Source organism: Rhopilema esculentum, unplaced genomic scaffold (assembly GCF_057945365.1).
Source record: "Rhopilema esculentum isolate cy_ngs unplaced genomic scaffold, ASM5794536v1 HiC_scaffold_33, whole genome shotgun sequence".
Lineage (NCBI taxonomy): Eukaryota > Metazoa > Cnidaria > Scyphozoa > Rhizostomeae > Rhizostomatidae > Rhopilema > Rhopilema esculentum.
In genome coordinates, this window is record NW_028300844.1 from 59,258 (window position 1) to 81,540 (window position 22,283).

At 35.4% G+C, this 22,283-nt stretch overlaps 2 protein-coding genes across 2 annotated transcripts; both read left to right on the plus strand.

Annotated features, from left to right (window-relative positions):
• The first annotated feature begins 584 nt into the window (after positions 1-584).
• Positions 585-3,707, plus strand: LOC135682624 (major facilitator superfamily domain-containing protein 6). Its single transcript, XM_065197591.2, has one exon. It carries the CDS (start codon positions 1,259-1,261, stop codon positions 2,924-2,926), a length of 1,668 nt encoding a protein of 555 aa, XP_065053663.1. The 5' UTR covers positions 585-1,258; the 3' UTR covers positions 2,927-3,707.
• A 3,147-nt stretch (positions 3,708-6,854) lies between these two features.
• On the plus strand, positions 6,855-22,235 carry LOC135682623 (polypeptide N-acetylgalactosaminyltransferase 13). Its single transcript, XM_065197590.2, has 9 exons — positions 6,855-7,783; positions 10,110-10,282; positions 14,065-14,443; positions 14,914-15,031; positions 15,554-15,744; positions 16,946-17,081; positions 18,033-18,134; positions 18,563-18,709; positions 20,909-22,235. The coding sequence occupies exons 1-9, from the start codon at positions 7,260-7,262 to the stop codon at positions 21,056-21,058; spliced, it is 1,920 nt and encodes a 639-aa protein (XP_065053662.1). The 5' UTR covers positions 6,855-7,259; the 3' UTR covers positions 21,059-22,235.
• Positions 22,236-22,283: the final 48 nt, after the last annotated feature.

Sequence of the window (22,283 nt, forward strand, 5' to 3'; positions counted from 1 at the left end):
TGAAGAAGGAGGAGTCAATTGCTGATGTAAGTTTCAAAGGCCAATATACTACTTTTAGGAAAATTATTATGTTTAAAGAGTATTGGTTAATAATGACACTTGCAGCTCAGTTGCTTTTGTCTCTTCTTTTATCTCAGTGAAAGGCCAGGTGAGCCAATAAGGGCAGTTCAATTTTGTTCATTCATTAGCAAAGCATTTGGGCGGGAACTTTTAAAATAGGCTAGCAAAAGGACCTAAGTTTATTACTGGATTTGACTCATTTATACAGTGCATGGATTCTTTTCGATCGAGCCATCACTATATGTAAAAAGTAACGATAAACATGCAGAATGAGAGTATTTTTATATCAAACACATTTGACTTTTAGTAAGGTTGAAGAAGTTAACTAAAAGGCCATGTGTTGAAAATTCTAATTTAGTTCAACTTACTAAATGAATGGACTACTCAGTGAAAGAAAGTTTTTTCTGGGCAGACTTGATAATTCAAAAGTTTCTGAGCATTATTTTAAAGAATCTGTATCTAGTTAATATTCTTAATTCTAAAATTTCTAAGGGCTCTGACTGTTTTGCGGAATGCTGGCAGTGTTGCCCAGACCCCTTTGGAGGAGAACAGGAAGAAGATACCTGTGGCCACTGATGAATGCAGAAGGTAAAGTGTTCATGTTTGTGTGCACTTGCAGCAAATCAATTATTAATCAGTCTATTGTTCCTTTGCAAAAGAAATCTAAGCTTGGAAGCAACTTTTTTAGATGAACTACATGTTCGGAAGAATGCTGTTTTTCTCGTGAATTTGAAGCAATTTCAGTGGACAGCCTATTTCACGTACCTTTTCAATGGCCTAACTACAAGTCAAATGTAAACCATCGAAAATATTTCACAGAGAGAAATGAAATCAAAGTTATCTTCGTGAAATTGCTGTTACATTAGACAGACGTTTTTCAGCAACTAAAGGAGAAAGTTGAATGAAAAGCCGACACAAACTGCGGAATATATTTTCAAACTTTGCAGTTTCAATGCTACAAATTGCACGACACTTTCAAAGCCCAAGCAGAACTTCACCAAAGACAATTGTTAGGTGCTTTCAATTTTGGTTAACAGTAACTGGCCTTTGGTTGCGCATACCGCTTGTTTGCAGATTCCGCTTGGTTGCGCAAAATATTTATCTATAAAATGTTTAAATCCTTTTATTCGGTTTACCAGGAGCCAGTACAACTGATTTGAAACAGCACCCTTTTGCGGTTTGAAGCAATTTCGGCAAAATGTCATTTCCGAGCTCAAATTTCCGCCAGTCCGTCAACTTCGACCTGCTCAAGGCAAAGATATTCTACTTCTGTTTTGTTTCAGGTATGATGACATTGCTACCATACCTCTATCTCTATTACAAACATGTTTTGTTCCTGTCCCCATTCCAAGTGACAATTTTAGTGGCAATCCGACCACTTTGTCTCATCATTGGTGCACCAATTTTAGGAACAATTGCTGATAAGACAAATAACTTCAAAACAACTATTCTTATATGCCTGGGTGGCTACATTGCCACTTATGGATTGGTCACTTTGATTAAGCCAGTGGATGGCTTCAACTGCCAGGATTTAATTACTGCAAGAGCTGCTCAAAATTCCAACATTACTTCAATTAATAACAGAAGTAAGGAGTTCAAGTTTCTCCAAGCTCTTAATCAAAGAAAGGAGTATTTCTACCCAGGGAGATTGATGGAGGATTCCTTATATTCTTGGCCATTTAGTATGAATGAATACGAGAAAACAGAGCAGATAACTGAAGGACTGTTTTTCACAGTTTTAGGGATTACAGCTGCAGGTGAATTGATAAGCTCACCAGCATATACATTTGCTGATGTGTATACATTGCAGATGCTTGGTGATCAGACCCACAGGTATGGGTTCCAGCTGCTGCCTGGTGTCATTGGCACAGCAATAGTTTCTGTTATCATGCTACTGTTAACACATGCAAAAATAATGAAAATTTCATCAGCCTGTGATAAGAGTTTGATTCTTGCTGACAAGCCTTACTTGATCCAGTTCCTAGTCTTCATGGTCCTTAGCTTTGCTGTGGCATCATTATTTCATTATCATCTTAACAAACCTTTGAAGCGAAAGAGCAGTAGCAAAGCTGGCATGTTGTGCACTGAGTGCAAGCTCTTTCAGAGTATTTTGATGATAATGAAGAATTCTTTCCATGCTAGCTTCATGCTTGTTGTGTTGTTATGTGGTCTGGCAGATGGTGCAAAAACATCTTTTGCTTACACATTCATTGCAGATCTTGGCACTGCTAAGGGCAGAAATCATATTCTTCCACTTATTACTGCAACTCATTTTATCTCTCATATCGTATTCCTTACACTTTCTCCTTACCTAATTAAAAGGTTTGGCCACATACAGCTGGTGGCTAGTGGAATTTTTGTCTATGCATTGTCCTTTATAGTGTATGCCATGATTAATGATCCTATATGGGTTTTTGTTGTTGAACCTCTAGATGGTATTGCTAGGCAGCTTGCAAAAGTTGCAATAATTACGTATGTTGGCAGCCCAACTGGTATTGGAGCTGCTCTACAGGGTTTTACTCACTCTATTTACCTTGGAATGGGTACAAGTATTGGCACTTTAATATGTGGTTTTCTTGTACACAAATATGGCTACATACTTGTCTTTTCCATTATGGGAGTAACATGCCTTATTGGTTTTGCTTTCATTCTGGCTGCTGATCACTACTGGCCTGCTGAAAAGACAATTGGAGACAGTTTTGTAACTTATTCCATGGTAGTATCTTCTGATAGTGAATCAGACTTTGATTTTCTTTTGAAAGACATTGGCAGCGACTTGCAAGATGGAAAGGCTAACAATGACTCAAGTTTTGATGATGGTACTGAGATAAATGAAAACACTCAAATATCATCCGAGAAAAACTAAGAATAGGTATATATACAATTAGAAAGAAAAATAATCAAGTTTATTATTATTATTATTTTTATTATTATTATTAGTTTATTGTTTTATGTTGGTCATGGTAGTATTATCAATGATGATAATATTGCCCAATACAGCAAAATTTAATAATACTAATGTCAGTATGTATGATTTTAATTCTGGTCTTATTTTGTTATGTTTTGGTTTAAAATCACAGGCTCTTTAATATTTGCAAGGAATAAAATGACTTTATCAAGTCCTATTATGTCACAGCTGTATTAATTTTATCTCATTTCTTCAAAGATTTGTCATTTGTTTTTGTAAAGATTTGTTCCAGTAAACATTTTGGCGTTAAAATAGCAATTTCATCCTTAATCACAAGTCCATTTATAAGCTACCAAAAATCGTTTTACCAAACCACCTTGTTGATATCTTTGTCAGGCCACCTTAATTGATTGATCACAGAGCAGATAATTTTTTAAAGTATGTTCTTATTTCTAAGTTGTGTTTGAATCTTATCATGTCACTAAAGCATTGGGACGGACTGGCCAGGACAAAGTTAGTTGCCATGCCTTGCTATTTATCTATGAAATTTCAATTTTGAAAATGCAATTAACCAGTGTTAAAGTAGAATAAATCATAGGTAGTTTAGTGCAATTTCAAAAGGTGGTAGGGATAGCAATTAGTATTCATATTAGCATTGTTATGTTGAATAATTTGTTGTATGTTAGTTGTTGTATATAGTTCTATATTTAATGTATTGAAAGTCAAGGGTTTGGTTGAATATCTCGTTATGAAAAGAAACTTAGTATCTAACAATTATGGGTTATTGAATGTAATCATAGAAAAGATGTTTTCTTTTCTTTAAAATTTTGGAATTAAAAGTTGAGTTGGACAATGCCTCTGTACCCAACAAACAAATAGGTCCTTTTTATGTCTTTCATGTCGGAAACTACCCTCATAACCTTAGATGACTCAAAGATTGTCACATCTTAATTTGTATTAAGGGACTGTAGGTGGGGGGCAAGTCTTGATGGAGAGCAATAAACAAATGATGGAGAGGAGCAGAAATTTCTTAAATAAATGAAATGTCACTAGGCACCGAGATTGTTAAAAGAGATTCCACACATATACAAGCATGTTCGTTGTACAATGTAATATGACAATAAAAAAATATGAAAATTCACTCTTACTGCATCGTACAATTTCAATTTAAATTCAAGTTGTATATAAAAAAGACTAAGTTCATTAATGTATGGCAGAAGCTAAAAATCTCTTTGAATAATTAATGTATAGAAAATTAGTACGTACAAAATCCTATTATATACTGTCTGACAAAGATTCAGAGTATTTTTCAATGCAATCTGTAATTGATGTTACAGTCTCCTAAAGACCTCGAAAGCCTTTTGAGATCTTTGTTAGGACAATGTTGATGTATAGACTGACCAGCAGCTGCAACCATGTTTACAAAAGAGTTTGCTTGCCATTTATGAAAAGTCTAGGAAGGCTAATACCATGAGACAGAATATGTAAACATCCGCACGTATTTTGATTGCAAAGTTTACTACTGATTTCGCTTGATGTTAAAGATCTGTCGATCGATTCATGGCTAAACCTTAAACCTGATGCTTGTTGCCACACATAATTTTCTGACGTCAATGATGTCTCTGATTGGCTGGTGTCATCTGTCTGAAAACGAGACAATTTGAACCTGAGGTGCCGAGGAAATTTGCAGAATTCTTTGGATTTCGCAAATTGAAAGTCTCAAGCCAAAATTGCCTTTTTTGCTCATCAAAGCCGTTACAAATAGTTAACGTGTATATCTATAGATTGTTTTTTCCTATTTAGATTGCCACTAGAAGTATACGTTACAACCCTGTTTAGCAATCCCGGTAGAATGGTCCCCGGTGAGAAATTTCCTAACCAAACCAGACAGCCCCCTTTCCCCAGTAATTCGATTGCCTTTGGCACTTTTCCATTTTCCTCATCCCCTACAAGCAGAGACTTTTGCCCACAGTCAGTCTAAAGTTCCCTCTATGACACGAAAACAATCCTGGAAAAACCAGGTATAGATATGTAGGATACCAAGATGGTTAAAAATTTCACCCATCCCCTGCCAGTTTAAGAAAATTGTTGCTGTCCCCTGCCAGCTCAATACATACTTTTTGTGTCCCCTAATAATGATAATAATAATAATGATATATCTCGCCAAATCTCCATTTCGGAGCAGTTACTATAGCACAAACACAGAATTGCCAGGAAAGCCGTCATGTGCAGTATAGTACCACAGGCTAATTTTCACTTAGGTTTGAAACAATTCAACCAATCTCTCGATTCCTCTCAGGCGCCGCCCTGAATTTCTTGGCATCGCCCCTGTATGTACGCATACGTATGGTACAGTTATTTATGACCAATGTATTGCTCAGTGAGATGGATACTATTCCTAAATAGCTGGATGAAAACAGTCTTGAGAAAGGGAAAACTGAGACCATGACATTTTGGACACGTCGACTCAGCTACACATCGCCTTGAATACAACTGGATCAAAGCCTAAACACGAGACTATATTCATATGTAGCTGGTGTTGTTACTTAGTAGTTTTACATCGATCATTTACTTCTCGCTTACTATATACAGTCTCATATGTACAAAGCAAACTAATTTCAAATCGAAAACAACAGTACGGATAATGTACATAAATCAATATTTTTACAGTGTTGTACTTATTCTAGGTCAGCTGCCTAGAGTATGGATAAAGCCGAAATAGCTGAAGCTGACAGGAGAACATTTGTATTACTTCATAACAGAGAAACAGAGCTTTAAATATTATCTAATTAAAGATTACTTAGATTTAGACAGCAGAAAGATTGCAAATTAACGTCGATTGAAAACAATAGGAAAAACAAAGCCTGTCTATTGATCTTTCAGTGCCTAAAGAGAACATTTATAGAAGTTATGAAAAAATGTCTAGAGCCTTTGAAGGGTTTTTTATTTCAAGGTCCCAAGATTAACAACGAACTTACAAGCAGTCTTCGCCACTTAGACTCATACCTTTATTTTAAGGGCTAGCTAAAACAATTATGTTTTGATAATTATAATAAATACATGCTTTTAAAAGTGAAAATTTTTACATAATTACTATATTTATTTGTTGCAACATTCTATTGTAACAATTACTATATCGTAGTTTCAGACCTAAGGCCCTCGTTGATAACAGCCCTAAGTGTGTTGAAAAGGTTACTCTGTGTAAACAGTGTTATTTATTTATTTATTTATTTATTCATATTGCAAAAAGTTAGTATATCCAAAAATCAAGTACTAGTTATAAAGATAAAGAGAATTCAACTTTTAGGTGCATGTCATTAAACATTAGGCAATTATTATGTGTTTACCAAAAATACTGCAACTTTGTACAGAACCGCAGAGTATTGGACAACTTCAGGGGGCTAGTTCTATTGATTAAGCTATGACGTAAGGCTACGCAAGGAGAACTGCATAATTTTGTGCAAATCTTTAATTAAAATATATCTCAGAATAATAGAAAATTCCTTATTGATGTAATATCACCCCACACATTATGTTACTTCACTGTCGCACGGTGGCTTTACAAAATAGTCACCAAGTTTCCAACCAAATCAGTTTGAGCTAAAGGAATTTGTATATTTAGGGGGAAAATATCTTGCTTGAACAAACAAAAAACATGATAGACCAAATTGTTGGAATTTATGTACTTTTGTCAGTAAAGGACTTTAATAATTATTGAATATAATTGAAAATAATTGAAAATAACTTATGTCTAATAGAATGAACCAGAGAATCTACTAACGTCAAATGGGCGTTTGAAAGACAAAGGCGTGTAATTTTGGAGCGTTTAAAATAGGGGCGATAAGTTCTCAGCTTGCCAGGAATACACGGTTACATGAAGTACTTCCCGTTATCATTTCTTTTGTGTAGGGTGGTTTGTTTCATGTTTGGTAGCCGCAGGCTGGCACAACAAGATGATGAATAATTGGTAAAGTGAACAATATTTAACCAATAATCAGAGGAGATAGGGCTGGATGTAATTTTCCCTATCGTACCCTTCAGACTGTTACCATCTTTTCTGGACAGACAATAATTTTACACGGATGATTCTGCGGCTAGGCCTTCTGCATGGTGTGGCCTACTTCAAACGCTACGTCATAACAGACGCAGCGCAACATCCTGTCAAGTTTTAGCACACACTTGTCTGTCAACGTGTTTTTGCCACTTCAATTGGTTAAACAGCTGAGGAAGAATTGCTTATTTTCACTGTACACGTACCTTAACAGTATTTGGTTAATTTTGAGCGATCAAAATGGCGAGCAGATTAATGGACAGTCTTTTTGGCCTGAAAATTGGATCAAGAAAAGTTTTGTATATTATAGGTTTGACTTCGGTATTTTGGTTCTCACTGAATGTTTTGCTTTTAATTGCCAACAACCAGGCTGCTTTAGAATCGTTAGATTCTCTGTCGTTGGGACTAGGGAATTCTAGGGTGAGAAGAGACTCGAATTTTATGGCAGATCTTGGAATAAAACCACTCGCACCAGCCAACAAGAAGCATTATCCATGGCAGGATGGGTTCTCGGATTCTAACAAAGGGAAGTCAGGATTCTTAAGTAATTATTTTGGTGGTGGAGGAAAATTAAAACAAATATATGATGTTAGCAAGCAAAGAAACAAAAAGCCAGGACTTGGTGAAAATGGTGAAGCAGCTTATCTCACCACGGATGCTGATAAAAAACTAGCCGAAAAGCTTTTTGCCAATCATTCATTTAATTCAATTCTAAGCGACAAGATATCACTTGACAGAACCCTTCTAGATGTCAGAGGAGAAAAGTAAGTTAAGGTTTATAGATCATAATATATATTGTGTCTTCCTATTTTGCTTTCTGAATTGGTATAAACTTGATTTGAAATTTTCTTCCAAAAAGAGGTAATTTGGTGATACTTTTTGTCTACTAATACAACATGCCTCTTCTAATTTTGTCAGTAGTAAAGGTGGAACATTATTAAAAAGTTTTGTGGTTCACACATCATCATCAAATTTTAATTGCCATTAAGTAATTGAGCCATAAGTGTATTCAATTCCATTATTGGTCAAACCATGGCCAATATTTGGCAAGGCTGAGTTAAAAAACTATTCCTGTTAATAAATTTTGAGGTGTTTTAAAGGAAAGGGTTTCAGTCTGCATTCCTTGTAGTGAAAGATATTCCCCACATCACCATAGCAGATTTCATCTGCACCAACATCACATCTTCAAAGCTCTTCTCGCATCTGTTATTTTTAGCAATTGATCAAATGTATAACTATATGATACCTACAGGGCATCAGCAAGCAGTCTGTGAAAATGAAGCAATATCTTCTAATCTTAAGGGGGTGGGTGATGTTAGCAATTTTTACTGCGGGCTGTCACCCCTAGCCCTTTATGTGTCCAGAGAAGAGAGAAATTTTTCTCTAGACCTGTGCCAGAACTGTAAAATAGCCTTCCCAGCTTCGAAAATCAAAGAATGCAAACTGGAAAAAGGGTCTTTTAGAAACTGCCAGGTTTTTCCTTTAATAGATTTGCATCAAACATTATTTATGCACTTTATAATACAAATCAGGTTCAAGCAAAAGTTATGGCACCTTATTTCCGCCCTTAGGGCCACCCATAGGTTACCATATGTACATAGGGGGTACCTATTTCCTTTTGCGATGAAATCTCTAAAAAAATTAAAAAAAAATAGTTATATATATATCACTTATGGTCACATGAGACTTTGCATATAACTAAGACTGTTTTGTCTGGTCTGAAGAGATCTGACTCAATTGCGAGTTACAACCCCTAATATGATTTAGACTGACAGTTGTGAGTTAGACTGTATACTTGCTACTTGCCATTAATATGAGTCAGGGAAAGAATCTGAAAATCAGCATGTTAATCATATACTGCATTAGGTCTTTAATTCTGGACGAGAAAATTTTAAAAAATTACACTAACAAGAAACATTTATACCATTGGGACTTTTTCACATGATTATGCAGTGCACTGTGTCAAAAAAATGTACAATAAAACAATAATAAATTAGATATATTTTATCTTGAATGGTTGTTCACAAAGGTAGGTCTTGTACTTGGTTTCTTGTGGTGATAGAGCTGGGATATATAAAATAGATTGTTTCCAATAAGAAACCACAAAAATACATATTCCGTAAACACACTACTTTCCAAAACGTATTACTTTCCCAGGAGATGTCCATTACAAAATCCATACACTGTTAAGTTTTGAGAAAGAATTGTTGTGTCTTTTAAATTTTGGATAACAGAATAGAAATTTATAATTTTAAAGAATAATTGCGTACATAGCTAAGCAAAATATTTTCAGTAGTAGAGTTTTGCACCTGGTTGATTTCTGGTGATGAGAAGCAATTAATGAAACACAGTCTCTATTAAAGCATGATATGTTGTCTTCTAGACCAGTCTTCCTTGTTATCAACACACCCATGGAGCAGATAATGCAAGTGATTTATCACATGCACAACAATTGTTATTTGACTAAAACTGCTAAACCATAGAATAGAAATTTCCATGTCACAGAAATATTTGGTGAAGAGTTTAATAAACCTTGCAGATACATTGACAAGCTGCCTTATTGTATGAATTCATAGTCTTTAATAAGCTAAAGAAACCTTATATGTTAGTAGTAAGTGAATCTATCCAAGAAATATTGAATATTACTGTCAAAGTGAAATAAGCCAGCTGCTAGCAAGTCCTTGAAAGTGTGGCAAGCCTTTATTTGTTGATAAGCTCTGGTTTTCTCACATATTTTGAAAATAGTGACAAAAGTCCTTAATAAGGAAGAATTTCACACAATTTTTTATCTGTTGGTCATCACTCAGCATGGTGTGCTCACAATTGTAATTCTCTTGCAATAAAGTGATCTTGAGATAAAACAATGTCATCTAGGCATTTTTAGTTGCATTTTGTTGTTGACCCAACATGTTTTTTTCATAATGAAGAGATTCATTAAAGTTTATCCATTAGATCAATCAGTTTACAATAATACATTGGTGCAAAGTCACAATCCTTAAGTCTGAAAAGCTCAATTGGTTATTTGTAGCATTTCAAAAGTTAATAATAACAAAAATCTCTTATCATCAACTATTACTTAAACCTTTTTAGGTGCAGACAAAGACATTATACTTATGATGAGAAATTGCCCACTGCAAGTGTTGTGATTTGCTTTCACAATGAAGCACTTTCTGTGTTATTGCGGACAATCCATAGTGTGCTGAACAGAACACCACCTCAACTTTTAAAAGACATCATTGTTGTTGATGATGCTAGCTTGTATGGTAAGTGAAATTTGATTCTTTTGCTGTCATTGTGTATGAAGAATGAGTACACTGTGTGGTGGGTCAAGGGGAACACACACACACATATATAAATATAAATATACACTCAGTGATATACACTCAGTGAGCAAAAGTGTTGCACAGGTTTGACAAATGAGTAATGGCGACCGCGTTGTAAACAACAAGGTGATTGATATTGAAACCACTTTTGTGAAGCCATTAGGCATCTTTTTGTAGTTAAAATCTAATCAAATCAATTTTCAAACTGTTGGCAACACTTTCAATTTAAAAATTGAAAAAGCTTCTTTTACAAAAATAAAATTTTTTAACTTTTTATTGGACAGTCTCCCAGCTTTGAAACCTTTGTGAGACTTACTAAAACTTTATCAAGAAGTTTAGTAACAGGCTTTTTTATTGCGAAATGATAAGTTCAGAAAAACATTTGCAAGATCACATTTAGGTGTTGAAGTACCAAGTTGATCATAAATGGACTTGTATTTGGTGAAGTTGGCATGTTTTAAGCCAGTTTATTAAGCCTACTCTTTTACAGCTATTGAGGCACTTGAGTGAACCTGTTTATCGTGGGAATTTTGGTATTTTCATTTAATGAGAGGATGTTGTTTTATGCAATTTGCAGTATTATATTTTGCTGCAATATATCACGAAGTGGCCGCTGCGATTAGGCCCACTGCGGCTCCAAAAATTTCCGAACAAAACATTTAGCAGATTCTCCAACAAAAGTGAGGAAAATGAGCAGTTCTAGACACCCAAGCATAAAGTAAGTACCCACCGAGTTCATTGTATTAGGATATCGCGGATTGGTGCAAAGATGAACTTTTTTATTGTAAATGTTTCACAGGTACTTCAATCATCATGGCTCAATTTTTTGTGCTTTAGCAGCATGTCGATATTGTTTAGAAATAGGCAAAAATCAAGAATTTTCTTACATTTACTATTTTCACCATCAAACCTTGATAAATTTTCCAACATATTCCAGTTAAAAAGTCATCTTTTTAACTTTTATGGAACTTGCTATGGCCACTTGAATTTTGGTTTGATAGAATTTTTGCTGCGATGCTGCCTTTTCTGTTTCAGCCTGTGCAATACTTTGCTCACTAAGTGTACATAAACACTTTTCCATAACTTTTTCATAAGCAAGCCATGCTTGTTTTCCTATAATTAGTGTGCCCATTGCTTGCAGCCACAAAATGATGTCCACTCAGCATCATTACAAAGTCAATGATGCAAAGAAGTATTGTATCATTGAACAGAAGGGAAGTTAGCACCACTTTTAGCCAAAACCATCAATCCTTTGTGCCATAGTGTGATTTAAGATATGGATATAGTGGCTATAATAGTTTTGATTGGTAAAATTTTAAATGTTCTGTTCTGCTGTTTTCTATTTTGTCATCGTTTTACTTTGCATATCAGGGCCCTGTGGTCCTACCCTGAAGCTTTTATAAGAATAACCCTCGCATGCATTCTAAATTCGTGCATTGTATATACTGACAGCCCTTAAGCAAGATCTTGAACGTATCCAGGCATTATCACTTTTAATGGTTTCCACTCCTAAAAACAAAAGCCCTGCAAAGGATAAGGTATCTTGATCTTTGGCCTAAAGCTTACCCAACTTACCGAGCTTACCAACAGGAGGGTGGGTCCAGAAATATCAGAGCCCTTTCTGAAGGTTGTAATATTGCCATGCCTTGCCTGTCTAGGGCTCTTGGGCAAGACACTTTTGTGAGGACAAAAGTGTCTGTACACAGATAACAACACAGCTATTCACCAGTGATAGAAATTCATAGTGCCAGGCAGTTCTCAAAGAATAGGCATAGGTAGCATTGTAAAAAAGCAACATTTTGGCAAAAGTGAGCCCATGCTTAAGCTGAAAATAGCCACTTCACCCCCTGTTTCTGAAAAGTTGGGAAGGGGGCTACATATCAACTATGCCTTCTGTTCTTACCACTAGGTCTGCCTAACCTCTATGTTTGGGTCACAATGCGCAAAAATTTTTTGAAATCTATCAGTATGTTATGAGAAAAGATTTCCTTCTCCAAAAGTGAATTCTAATATTTAGATTTTGCCATTCACATTTTGCACAATACCCATGCAATACATTAGATAATTCCAATGTAATTTCAAAGCAGCTTGCTTGAAACAATAGGTAAGATTGTTGACAAATGAAATAAACAAGATTCTACTTTGTGCCCTTTCTGCAACAAGCCACATTGCGGTGACTCTATGTTCTAAATTACGTACGTACTGCAAATCCCATAATTCGCTCACCTCTTATAACCCCTCTCGTATAATCGCCTTCAAATTAGCCTCTACCATTGAGTAGGTAGATTATGTTGATAAGCACCCTACTTGAATAAGTCCCCTTCCAACGCGCCAGTCATTTTAAAAACACTGTTTTAGGCAATATTTCATTCTCAACATCGATTTGCCGAATGCTTCGTTTCTCAAAGGGAAGTTGAAACGTGTCAAATAGCTTTTGCAGCTCAATAACGTGTCAAATGCATTTTTACAAGCTCTCCAGAATTAGGCCCCTTCGTATAAACATCCCAGAATAATAAGTACCAGTGGTGCTATCATGATGATTTACAGTGTAGACATACCGTAATACTTATGGGACACATACTGTAGTTCTTGGTTTTATATTATGCTGAATTTTGAACTGTTAAAAACGCACTTTTAGTAAGACTATCATCAGCCCATCTACACTTTTTTCTCCTTTTTAAAAACTTGCATAAAAGAAAGATGTGGCTCAGATTTCTTAAAAACAATTAATTCGAGGAAAAACTAGCATTTTAAGGAAAAAATTGAACAATATTTAAAAGAATCAGAACTGAACATACAGTGCCTTGAAAATGAAATTTCAAATGCTTGTGCAGACCTGATAAAATGAAGACAGAATTTGGAAGCCCGTTCTCAAAAAACAAGCCCGTTCTCAAACAACAAACCCGTTCTCAAATGATTTTTTTCTTCCATCCGAGAAGTTATTGGAATCTATTGTGACGATGGCTTAAATGCTATATATTCACATTGGGCTTGGCGTAAACCTAAAGAAAAGCAATTTTTCGCTTCACCAATTTTCACGTTTTTCTTGCAGAGCGAATGGAAGCTTACGCATTAGCTTAATCGTGGATTAAAGTGTCCTTGCTGTCGGCCACTATTAATAAATCTCTTACTAGCATAGGATCTAAGGATTTTAAATAAGCTTTTTTTTTTATGTTGAATTTCTGTACTTTCACCTGCAGAGTTTTCCATAAAGCTCTAGGAGTTTGGCAGTTTCATCTCGCCCTGTATACCATATGTTCTTGGGACACAAATACAGTTATTGCTCTTTGTAGATAAATATTTCGCTATTTATTTCTTCCTTCAGTTAATGTCTTTTGTTCCTTAATATTACCCCTTTAACACCACGTAATGTTGCTTGTCCAAATGCGTTTTCTCCTTAGGCCCTACAGTTGATACTGATTCAAGAAGCACTGCTTAATTTCTCTGTATTTTTAACAGTTATTCTATTTTTTTGTCAAATAAGGAGAAAATTCAATCCTCTAATATTCAATGCTCAGCTTACTGTCACACCCATATAACATTTTATCCCCAGAAATTTCAATCTTCGTTGCTTCCCCTAGAAAAGTTTTCATTTGTTGTCTGTCAATACTACTTATCCATTATCTGCCCCAGTTTCTATATTTATGGATGTAAGATTAAACGCTGTGAACCCCCCTGAGTCTTGTATGTATTTTAATATGCGTATATATTTATTGCTGTAGGTTTTCTGAAAAAGCCGGTTGACGACCATGTTGCAGGGTTATCAACAAAAGTCAAGGTTCTAAGAAACAAAAACAGGCAGGGTCTGATACGGTCCCGACTAAATGGAGCTGCTGCGGCACGCGGAGACGTTATAATATTCTTGGATTCACATTGTGAGACAACCCCTGGCTGGATTGAGCCAATGTTGGCAAGAATTAAAGAAGACAGATCGAATGTTGTTGTCCCAACAATTGAGGTCATTAATGCAGACACACTACAGTACCAGGCTGCTGCTAACCCAGATCAAAGGGGAGGCTTTGGCTGGGACCTGTTTTACAAGTGGAAACCGATCCCACCCGAGGAACAGCAGCTTAGAAAAGACGAGTCAGATTTCATCAGGTATGGTGGTCGTGATCTCAATAGGACAAGCAATTATATCCATTGTGATATAGAAAGGCTGCCTTTCAGAGTTACTGAAAGACATTTTTGCGTCAGTGAAGGGGTCAGAACGTCTTTTGGCAAATAAATCGTAGCAAGTGGCAAATCAGTTGAAAAATCTTTATTTAAATGGACGATACTTAGTAGAGTGGGAATTGTGTTGATACCAAAGTATTTTTGGCACCTTTGAAAAACATGCTAGCTTATAAATTGTATTTCTAGTTTACATTTGAGCACACGATACATATGTACTTTTATTAGCCACATGATATGTACGTAATCAAGTTAATTCTTGACGGGTCTGAAAGACAGAACTGTAAAGGCTTTGGTGTATATGACAGGATGATTCTAATTTGCAACTCTGGTATATTCAGCAGGATTTGTATCTGGAAAGAGGACAATCCCCTCCAAGTTTTGTCTATTCTTTTTAGAACTCCGGCAATGGCAGGTGGGTTATTCGCTATCCATAGAAAGTACTTCTACGATATTGGATCATACGACATGGAAATGGACATCTGGGGAGGAGAGAACTTAGAATTATCTTTTAGGGTGAGTCGTGCACATTTGAATTACACGTGGGAAGATTTGGGAAATGTCGTTTGAAGTAAAACTCGTTCAGTAACGAGTCTAGAGAAAGATAATACTGTGTTTTCGCAATAGATGTCGGAGCAAAAATTTACATGATTTGAAATGTCATTCTTTTTGGTACTTTCTAATAATGACGTTTAGACTTAAGATTTGGTTCTATCAGAAAATATGTTTGCGTTTTCTTTCAGCAGATTTTCTTATAACTTAATTTTCACGTTTCAATGTATTTTTAAGAAATACTGCCAATCTTCCGCAGCGGAAGAATGTTGCATTTCAGGCAATAACATTTTGTTGTATATAATCAAGTTATCAACGACTTCGAAAATGTGATCTAATAGGTTTTATTTGAGATGATTTTTTGTTTTTTAAGCATAATTGGTTCTGAGTAGCCGTGTGATTTAATCTACAATAAAAGTGTTCCAATTCAAGTTGTGTTATTGGGTAGGTAATAAAGAAAATAATTCACATGTTTATATCTTTTAGGTTTGGATGTGTGGAGGGCGTCTAGAAATTGTACCGTGTTCCAGAGTAGGCCACATTTTTCGAAAATACACAAGCCCGTACAAATTTCCTGATGGTGTCGAGAAGACTTTAGCAAAAAATCTTAATCGTTTAGCAGAAGTTTGGATGGACGAGTTTAAAGAGCTGTACTACCAAAAACGACCTCATGCCAGGTATGCTATTTACACATTCACAGATTATTAAAATTGATTTTTTGTGTTTTTGAATCGGGTTGTTTGTTATAGTTTCAGTTGATTTATTAGGGGTGTTTTGTTCTATTTTTGATTGGCTTTTCCAGTCGAGCTCATTATTGTAATTACATGTTTTGCTTTGAACGAGGCTTTTGCCGTGGAAGGGTAGAATCGAAGGGGTATATATGTGGGGATTTGAGGGAGAAAGGGGAAGAGGGGGTGATAGGAAATGAGAGAACGACTGAAAAAACAGGGAGCAGTAAAAGAATAAAGAAGAAAATAGAAAACGTTAAGGAAAAAGAGAGGAATTTTAGGAAGGTCCCAGTCAAGGAAACAAGGAACGAAAGAAAGATGAAATGAAATAAGGCAAATGAAGTGAGAAACTAGATGTTTTAAGATATTGTGAAATGTTTTCTTCTTCTGTATTGAATAGGGTTTCAGCTATTTTTTTGTTGCCAGACCCATAATTCTTATTGCGACTATTGATTCATTTATTGTTACAATGTCTTATTGAAGTTATTTTTTGGGGTAGTTAGCTTCATACTTGATGTTACCTAATGGTGTCATGCATGTGAAACCAATTCGATTGCTCTAGGTTAGCCCAGCATACAATATGAAACAAATTTGAGTATTAATTAGTAAAAATCATTTATGTGTATTTCTTTTAGCTTTGTTTTTAATTTTGTAATGTTACGTGTTATTCATGTTTATGGCTTCGGAGTTGTCATTGCACTCCGTGGTGTCATCCTTGCAGTGTAGTCAAGTAGGTTCTACGTAGTTCAATGAACATATGTATGTAACAGCCTCTAATTGTAATGTTTTATATTTGATTTAGAAAACCAATACAGTACAAATGAAATCTTCGCTTAGTAGTAAATTTTGCATAGCTTGTGCGCATAAGTTTTCCGCTGTGATCATATTTAATGTTCATTCTTTGCAGTTTAGAAATATTCCTCTTCTATTTGCATACGTCGTGTAATTTGTCAGTTAATATTCGTTCGTTTTTGTGTGCGTAGTGTCTTAAGCCCTGAAACATGTTAAAAAAGGTTTCGTTATGAAGCTAGACATATGTCTTTAGTTTTTCTATTCCGTATCAAATCAACACTTAACCTGTCTTCAAGTATTACAATTTTCTTTACCAGCGCATGTAGTCTTTGCTCAATGGAGTTTTTTTTCTTTCAAGGAATATGTTTTTTGGAGACATTTCAGAGCGTGTTGCATTGCGCAAAAGGCTGAAATGCAAAAGCTTTAAATGGTATCTTGACAATATCTACCCAGATTCACAAATGCCAGATTTGTATCCACCGGCAAAGGGAGAGGTCAGTGTTTTCAATTCAACTAGCTGTTTGTTTGATTATAAACTTTCTTAATTGCATCGTTATCCGTTCTTCCTCAACATCGTAAAATTTGCAGTTTTGCTACCGACGATTCTTTAGGTATTTACTGACTCTTTTTATAAATATGGTGAAATTTGTTGAAAATAGTAGAAGCACACGCGCATCCTAATTTGAATTTTCTGATATTCTTCAATCAGCCCAAACCATAAGTAGCCATATTTAATTGTCAGGGCTTTCTTGGCTTTATAGATTTTTTATCTCGTTTATTTATTATTCAATTTTGAATAAAAAGGCCGCCAAGAATTTTTTAAACTTCTTTAATGCATTATGTCTTGACCACATCCTGAAATGGGCTGTTGCAGTGCTCCTTCAATTTTGTGGCAGTGATGATCCCAGCTAAACAAATGATTTCGTGGAGCTTAATCTAGTTATGTCATAGCTTTTGTTCTCTTGGTAATCCATTACGCAATGTTCCTTGTTAGCACCGAATCCAAGCATAATACTAGTAAGCTAAATATAGTCCTTCTTGCGCTAAGAAGGGAGCCTTATTGTAATCATATAATCTATTATTCCTCTGTTCTAAAACGTAGTCATTCGCCACGTTCAATCCCACTATGGCCCACCAATACAGCCAAAGAAAGTTGTCTTCAAAGTCTCCTTTTTATTAAGATGGTTTTATTTGAACTGTAAACCTTGCATCAGTTATTTCCATGCTGGCCTACTCTTTTGGTTAAAGCATTAAGTCTTCCCATTCCTTATTATCAACAATACCATATTTTTTTAATGTATTAAAGCTGATTTCAGAGTTCTGAAATTCGTGGGAATATTTTGTGAGGGAATTCTGTCCTCGTTGCAAACTTCTTATGAAACTGATGACATTATTTCAGTAACAGTAAGCTAGTTTATCATGATCGTATTTTACGCACTTTCTAGATAAGGAATCCTGCGAGTGGATATTGTTTAGATTCTATGGGTGCCAAAGATGGAAATGGAAAACTTGGAATTTTCCCGTGTCATGGTCAAGGAGGCAACCAGGTATTTCCCCTATGTTACCCCTTCTCTAACTACCCATGGTCAAAGATCTCGTTAGCAAAACTATTTACAAAATTTCAATTTTTTTATTGTTATGTAGTTCACCTAATGAAGTACGAGACACGAAAAGCATTGTATAATAAAGGACTCTGTATAAGGAAATAATGAGTGATCTGCATATTTAATTAACACAAGCAGATAAACATTTACACTTTAGATTAGCTTATTTCGTAGATAGAACAACTGTGTAAGTATTGCTGCAGTATTTTGATAGAAAAACGTAAAATACTTCAGAAAACATTCGCTGGACTTGGTAATATTTGGCAAACTCACACAATGTGGTTCAAGTGTTGATATTTCTTGAAAGATTTTGCATATAATCGAAAACAGCCTTTTTTGACTGAATACAAATCTATTATAATTTTTTCCAGTTTTTTATATTTTCAAAAAATGGTGAGATTATATTCGAAGAAGAAAACTGTTTGGATGTGTCGAATTCAAATCCCGGCGCAACAATAGAAATACTTAAATGTCATGGATTTAAAGGCAATCAGGAATGGAAGCATAACAGGATCGATGTAAGTCTTGACTTAGCTGTTATTATGATCATTATTATTTTATCTAGTGTTAATATTAGCCCTATGTGAAGCTTTGCAATGAGAAGATTTCCTAGAAGCTCTCAAACATCAAAATTCGTGCTGGACAAATGTGACGTCGCATTGATTTTTACTCTTCAGTGAAACATACCTAATGTTAAGCATTAACACGCGACTGAAATGTAGAGGAAATTACCTCCGTTTTCCTCAAGCATCTTGCCCGAAGCCTAATGTATTTTGGATGCAGGGCTGCATCACTGCTCTGCTTATCTGACTTAGAGTTTTCCTTGAGCATTTCTAGACGGAAGAACCTTGCGGCTTATTGTTATTTCAATTTGGTACTAGCAACCAAGAAGCCAACCCCTTCCCCCCTGGGGGGTATTCCCGGCTAACGTACACCTGATGAATGTCAAATTGGCTTTTTTGAATCTCTAAAGTAATTGCATCTTTTTTGTTTCACATAACAACGAATGACCTCATTATAAATATTCTGACTACCCTTTATGATCATGTCAGTTTTCACTTTTGGAAAACTTGCTTCATTTTCAAACCCCGCAAACACAAGGAAATGATTAGTCATATCACAGAGTCTTCCATCTTTTTGTGAAGCAGCCCCAGTTCATGGCAATGCATTATAGTTATAGGGTCATGCAAGAAGCCTTATAATGGCAAATATACCTGGAAGTTAACAATGGTGGGCGAGTCAGCTCAGTATTTTGAATCTAATAATAATTAGTTAGAATTGATAACTGTCATACATCAGATCCAGAAACATTCTGCAGGTCAAATACATCTGTTTTGCAATTTTCTAGAGCATTTTCTGGCTGACAGGAATTTTATTTACAATCTGCTTATGCCAAGAAAAACAGTCGCTTTACTTTTCGCTTTACTATAAACCTATGAGTTTTCTAGTGGATCTCCAGGGTGATTTTAATAAGTGCTGTGAATTTTGAAAGATGACCTTTTACTGGCTTAAAGGCTTATTTCTTGGCTAAATGGCAGGCTTAATTTCAGACTTGATCGCCGATGGAATAAAAAAATTCATGAAATCCTAGCGGTTTTGTAACATCCACCTTCTGCTGCTCTGCTCAGTTGGAAGCTGCATTCAAAATAGCTGATTTTTATAATGCACAGATCAACTGGGAATGCCGCATTTCTCATTATTGTCAAGTTTTTTGGTACGAAAAGTCTAAGTACATTACTTAAGGAGGAAGTAAAAATCATATATAAAAATATATTTTGTTTGAATCTCGTCAGTTTGTAAATAAGATAAAATCGAATACAAGCAATATATTTTGAAAATAAGTACGGCACTTTTCTGTTGAATCTAGAAGACCAACTTATGTCATTGTGTTTCTGTTCCATTTTCAATTTCTTCAATCGGTTTCGGTTTTTCCCCGTTGACTTCGTAAATTCTTCTTATAAAAGGATGTATGGGACTAGCTTTCCTTGTATTCTCCGAGAGGCAAATCACTCCTCCAAATGGTGTTCGAGATTAATAATTACTAGAAATAAATTTGTGATTAATATGTTGTTTAAATGACTAAAGTGATTAATTTTCAATTTTTGTGATTATTCTAAGATGATTATTCACAGATTCAAAAGTGCCCCAAATAGGTTTCTGTGCAAATGAACACGCTTGAACAGGCCAAGATAGGATGTGATGCGCAAACTAAAAAAACATGACCCTAAATCAAGCCATAATTCGAATTTAACTGAAGTATTTCAAAAATCAACTGACAAACTATCATGCCAGTTTGGCAATGTTTATCATAACATGTTACATAAGATTGAGACAAGCTCATAGCAACCCCTTCGTCGATGGTAACAACGTAACAATAAGCAGCGATGTAGTCGCCTGTAAATTCTGATGCAATAGAATATGACGTCATCGAAAATGAACATCTCAATTTGCAAAATCAGTTAAATATGTTCAAAATTTGGCGAGATATGGCCAATTAAAGATTTCAAGTTTGCTAACAGTTTACTTTTTGAGGTTATATGGTAAAAATTGAACAATGCAAAAATCTTAGTGGTTTTTTGTGTGATTAATGTAACTTTTTGCGATTAATGTGAATAATTTGTGATTAAAGTTTGATTATTGTCGAGAGTGTGCGTGATTTTAAAAAGTTATCTGCCCCTCCGTATTTTCATGATATTCCAAATTATATTTCGTTGCAGGGGACCCTTATTCACTTGCCAACTGGGAATTGCATTGACAGGGGTAGCCAAAGCAATGGTGATAAGCCGATTATGACGGTTTGTGATGGTCGGGAGACCCAGGTTTGGACTTTCGGATTTTATAACAGCACCGTATTTCCAGCTAAATAACATTGGCAATGCAATGTTATTAGATTTTTAGATCAGATTAATTATCCGTGCAAGCGCTTTTTTTATTGATGTCGTGCTAATTTAATAGCGGGGTTCCTATTGCTAAAAATTTAAAGAGTACAGGTGATTCAATCAGCTGTTATTATTTTAGTAGGCTAAGAAATAAATTGCTGCAATCCGTTACCATGTATGGGAACCTTCAAAGCATAAGACTACCACTCATTACCTATTATTTAGAACTCACTTCGTTCAGAAAAACTACTCTACCCTGAAGAAGGACGATTACACATAGGGGCTCAATAACCCTTTTGGGGACCCAATAGGAATTTGGCATTTGACAAAATCATTGAGGCACTAACCTTCACAACCTCCCTACCTACCACCCTACCTAGCCCTCCTCCCCCCCCCCCCCCCTACCTCCTTTCGACGCTACTGGACTACTCTAAAGAAAGACAGACTGCACAATACCTTGACAAAGAAGCTCAAGTGCTTAGGTTATGACGTAATTGATTACCAACATAGCGAAAACATGAACGCAATAAATGAAGTTATCTCTGGCAAAATATTTTAACCATATCAAGTATAGTATAGCTGATTAAAAATTTTAAGAATTGAAAATGTAATTTCTATGTTTCCTTTCATATATAAACACCCGATTGTACTTACTTTGTTAGCGCACTCTTCTTTGAGTTGTTATGTAGTTGCTCCTATGCAGGCCCATCGAGAGGGGGCAGGGGAGCATATTACCCCAGGCCCCGAGCTGAGAGGGGTCCCGAATTGTTATAAAAAGTTCCTAACGATCATAACAACAGTTATAATCAAAGTTTCAATGACGTCATCGCCATCTTTCCTTTTGCCCCATGCCCCAAAAAATCTCGCGGCGAGTCTATTCTAGTAGATATTATTCGTAGCATCAAGAGCAGCGTTTTTGCAACATTGCTTTATTTTGCATAATCTTTGTTTTGTATTAAAAAGTATCTATTTTGATAAGTCAAGTGATAATGATTTAATAAAACCTCGTCATATGGTAATTAATCTGTACTTTTTGAATCCTTGTAAACATTTTCAAAGAAATTTAGAATTATATATATTTGTAATTGACCACAATATACAGATTATTCACAAAGTTGTTGTCGTAGCTAGATTTTATTAATCAAACTTCTTGCTGAAGATTTAACGATAGCCTTGTTCCTTGAAGAAAATTCCTGGCGCTGCCTCTGTTGCC

What these genes read in the sequence shown, in the direction of transcription:
- LOC135682623 (XM_065197590.2), top strand. Translation starts at nt 7,260, where the DNA reads ATGGCGAGCAGATTAATGGACAGTCTTTTTGGCCTGAAAATTGGATCA. An exon ending in CTAGATGTCAGAGGAGAAAA is followed by an intron (nt 7,784 to 10,109) that starts GTAAGTTAAGGT and finishes AAACCTTTTTAG; the next exon opens with GTGCAGACAAAGACATTATA. An exon ending in GACGAGTCAGATTTCATCAG is followed by an intron (nt 14,444 to 14,913) that starts GTATGGTGGTCG and finishes TATTCTTTTTAG; the next exon opens with AACTCCGGCAATGGCAGGTG.
- LOC135682624 (XM_065197591.2), top strand. Translation starts at nt 1,259, where the DNA reads ATGTCATTTCCGAGCTCAAATTTCCGCCAGTCCGTCAACTTCGACCTG.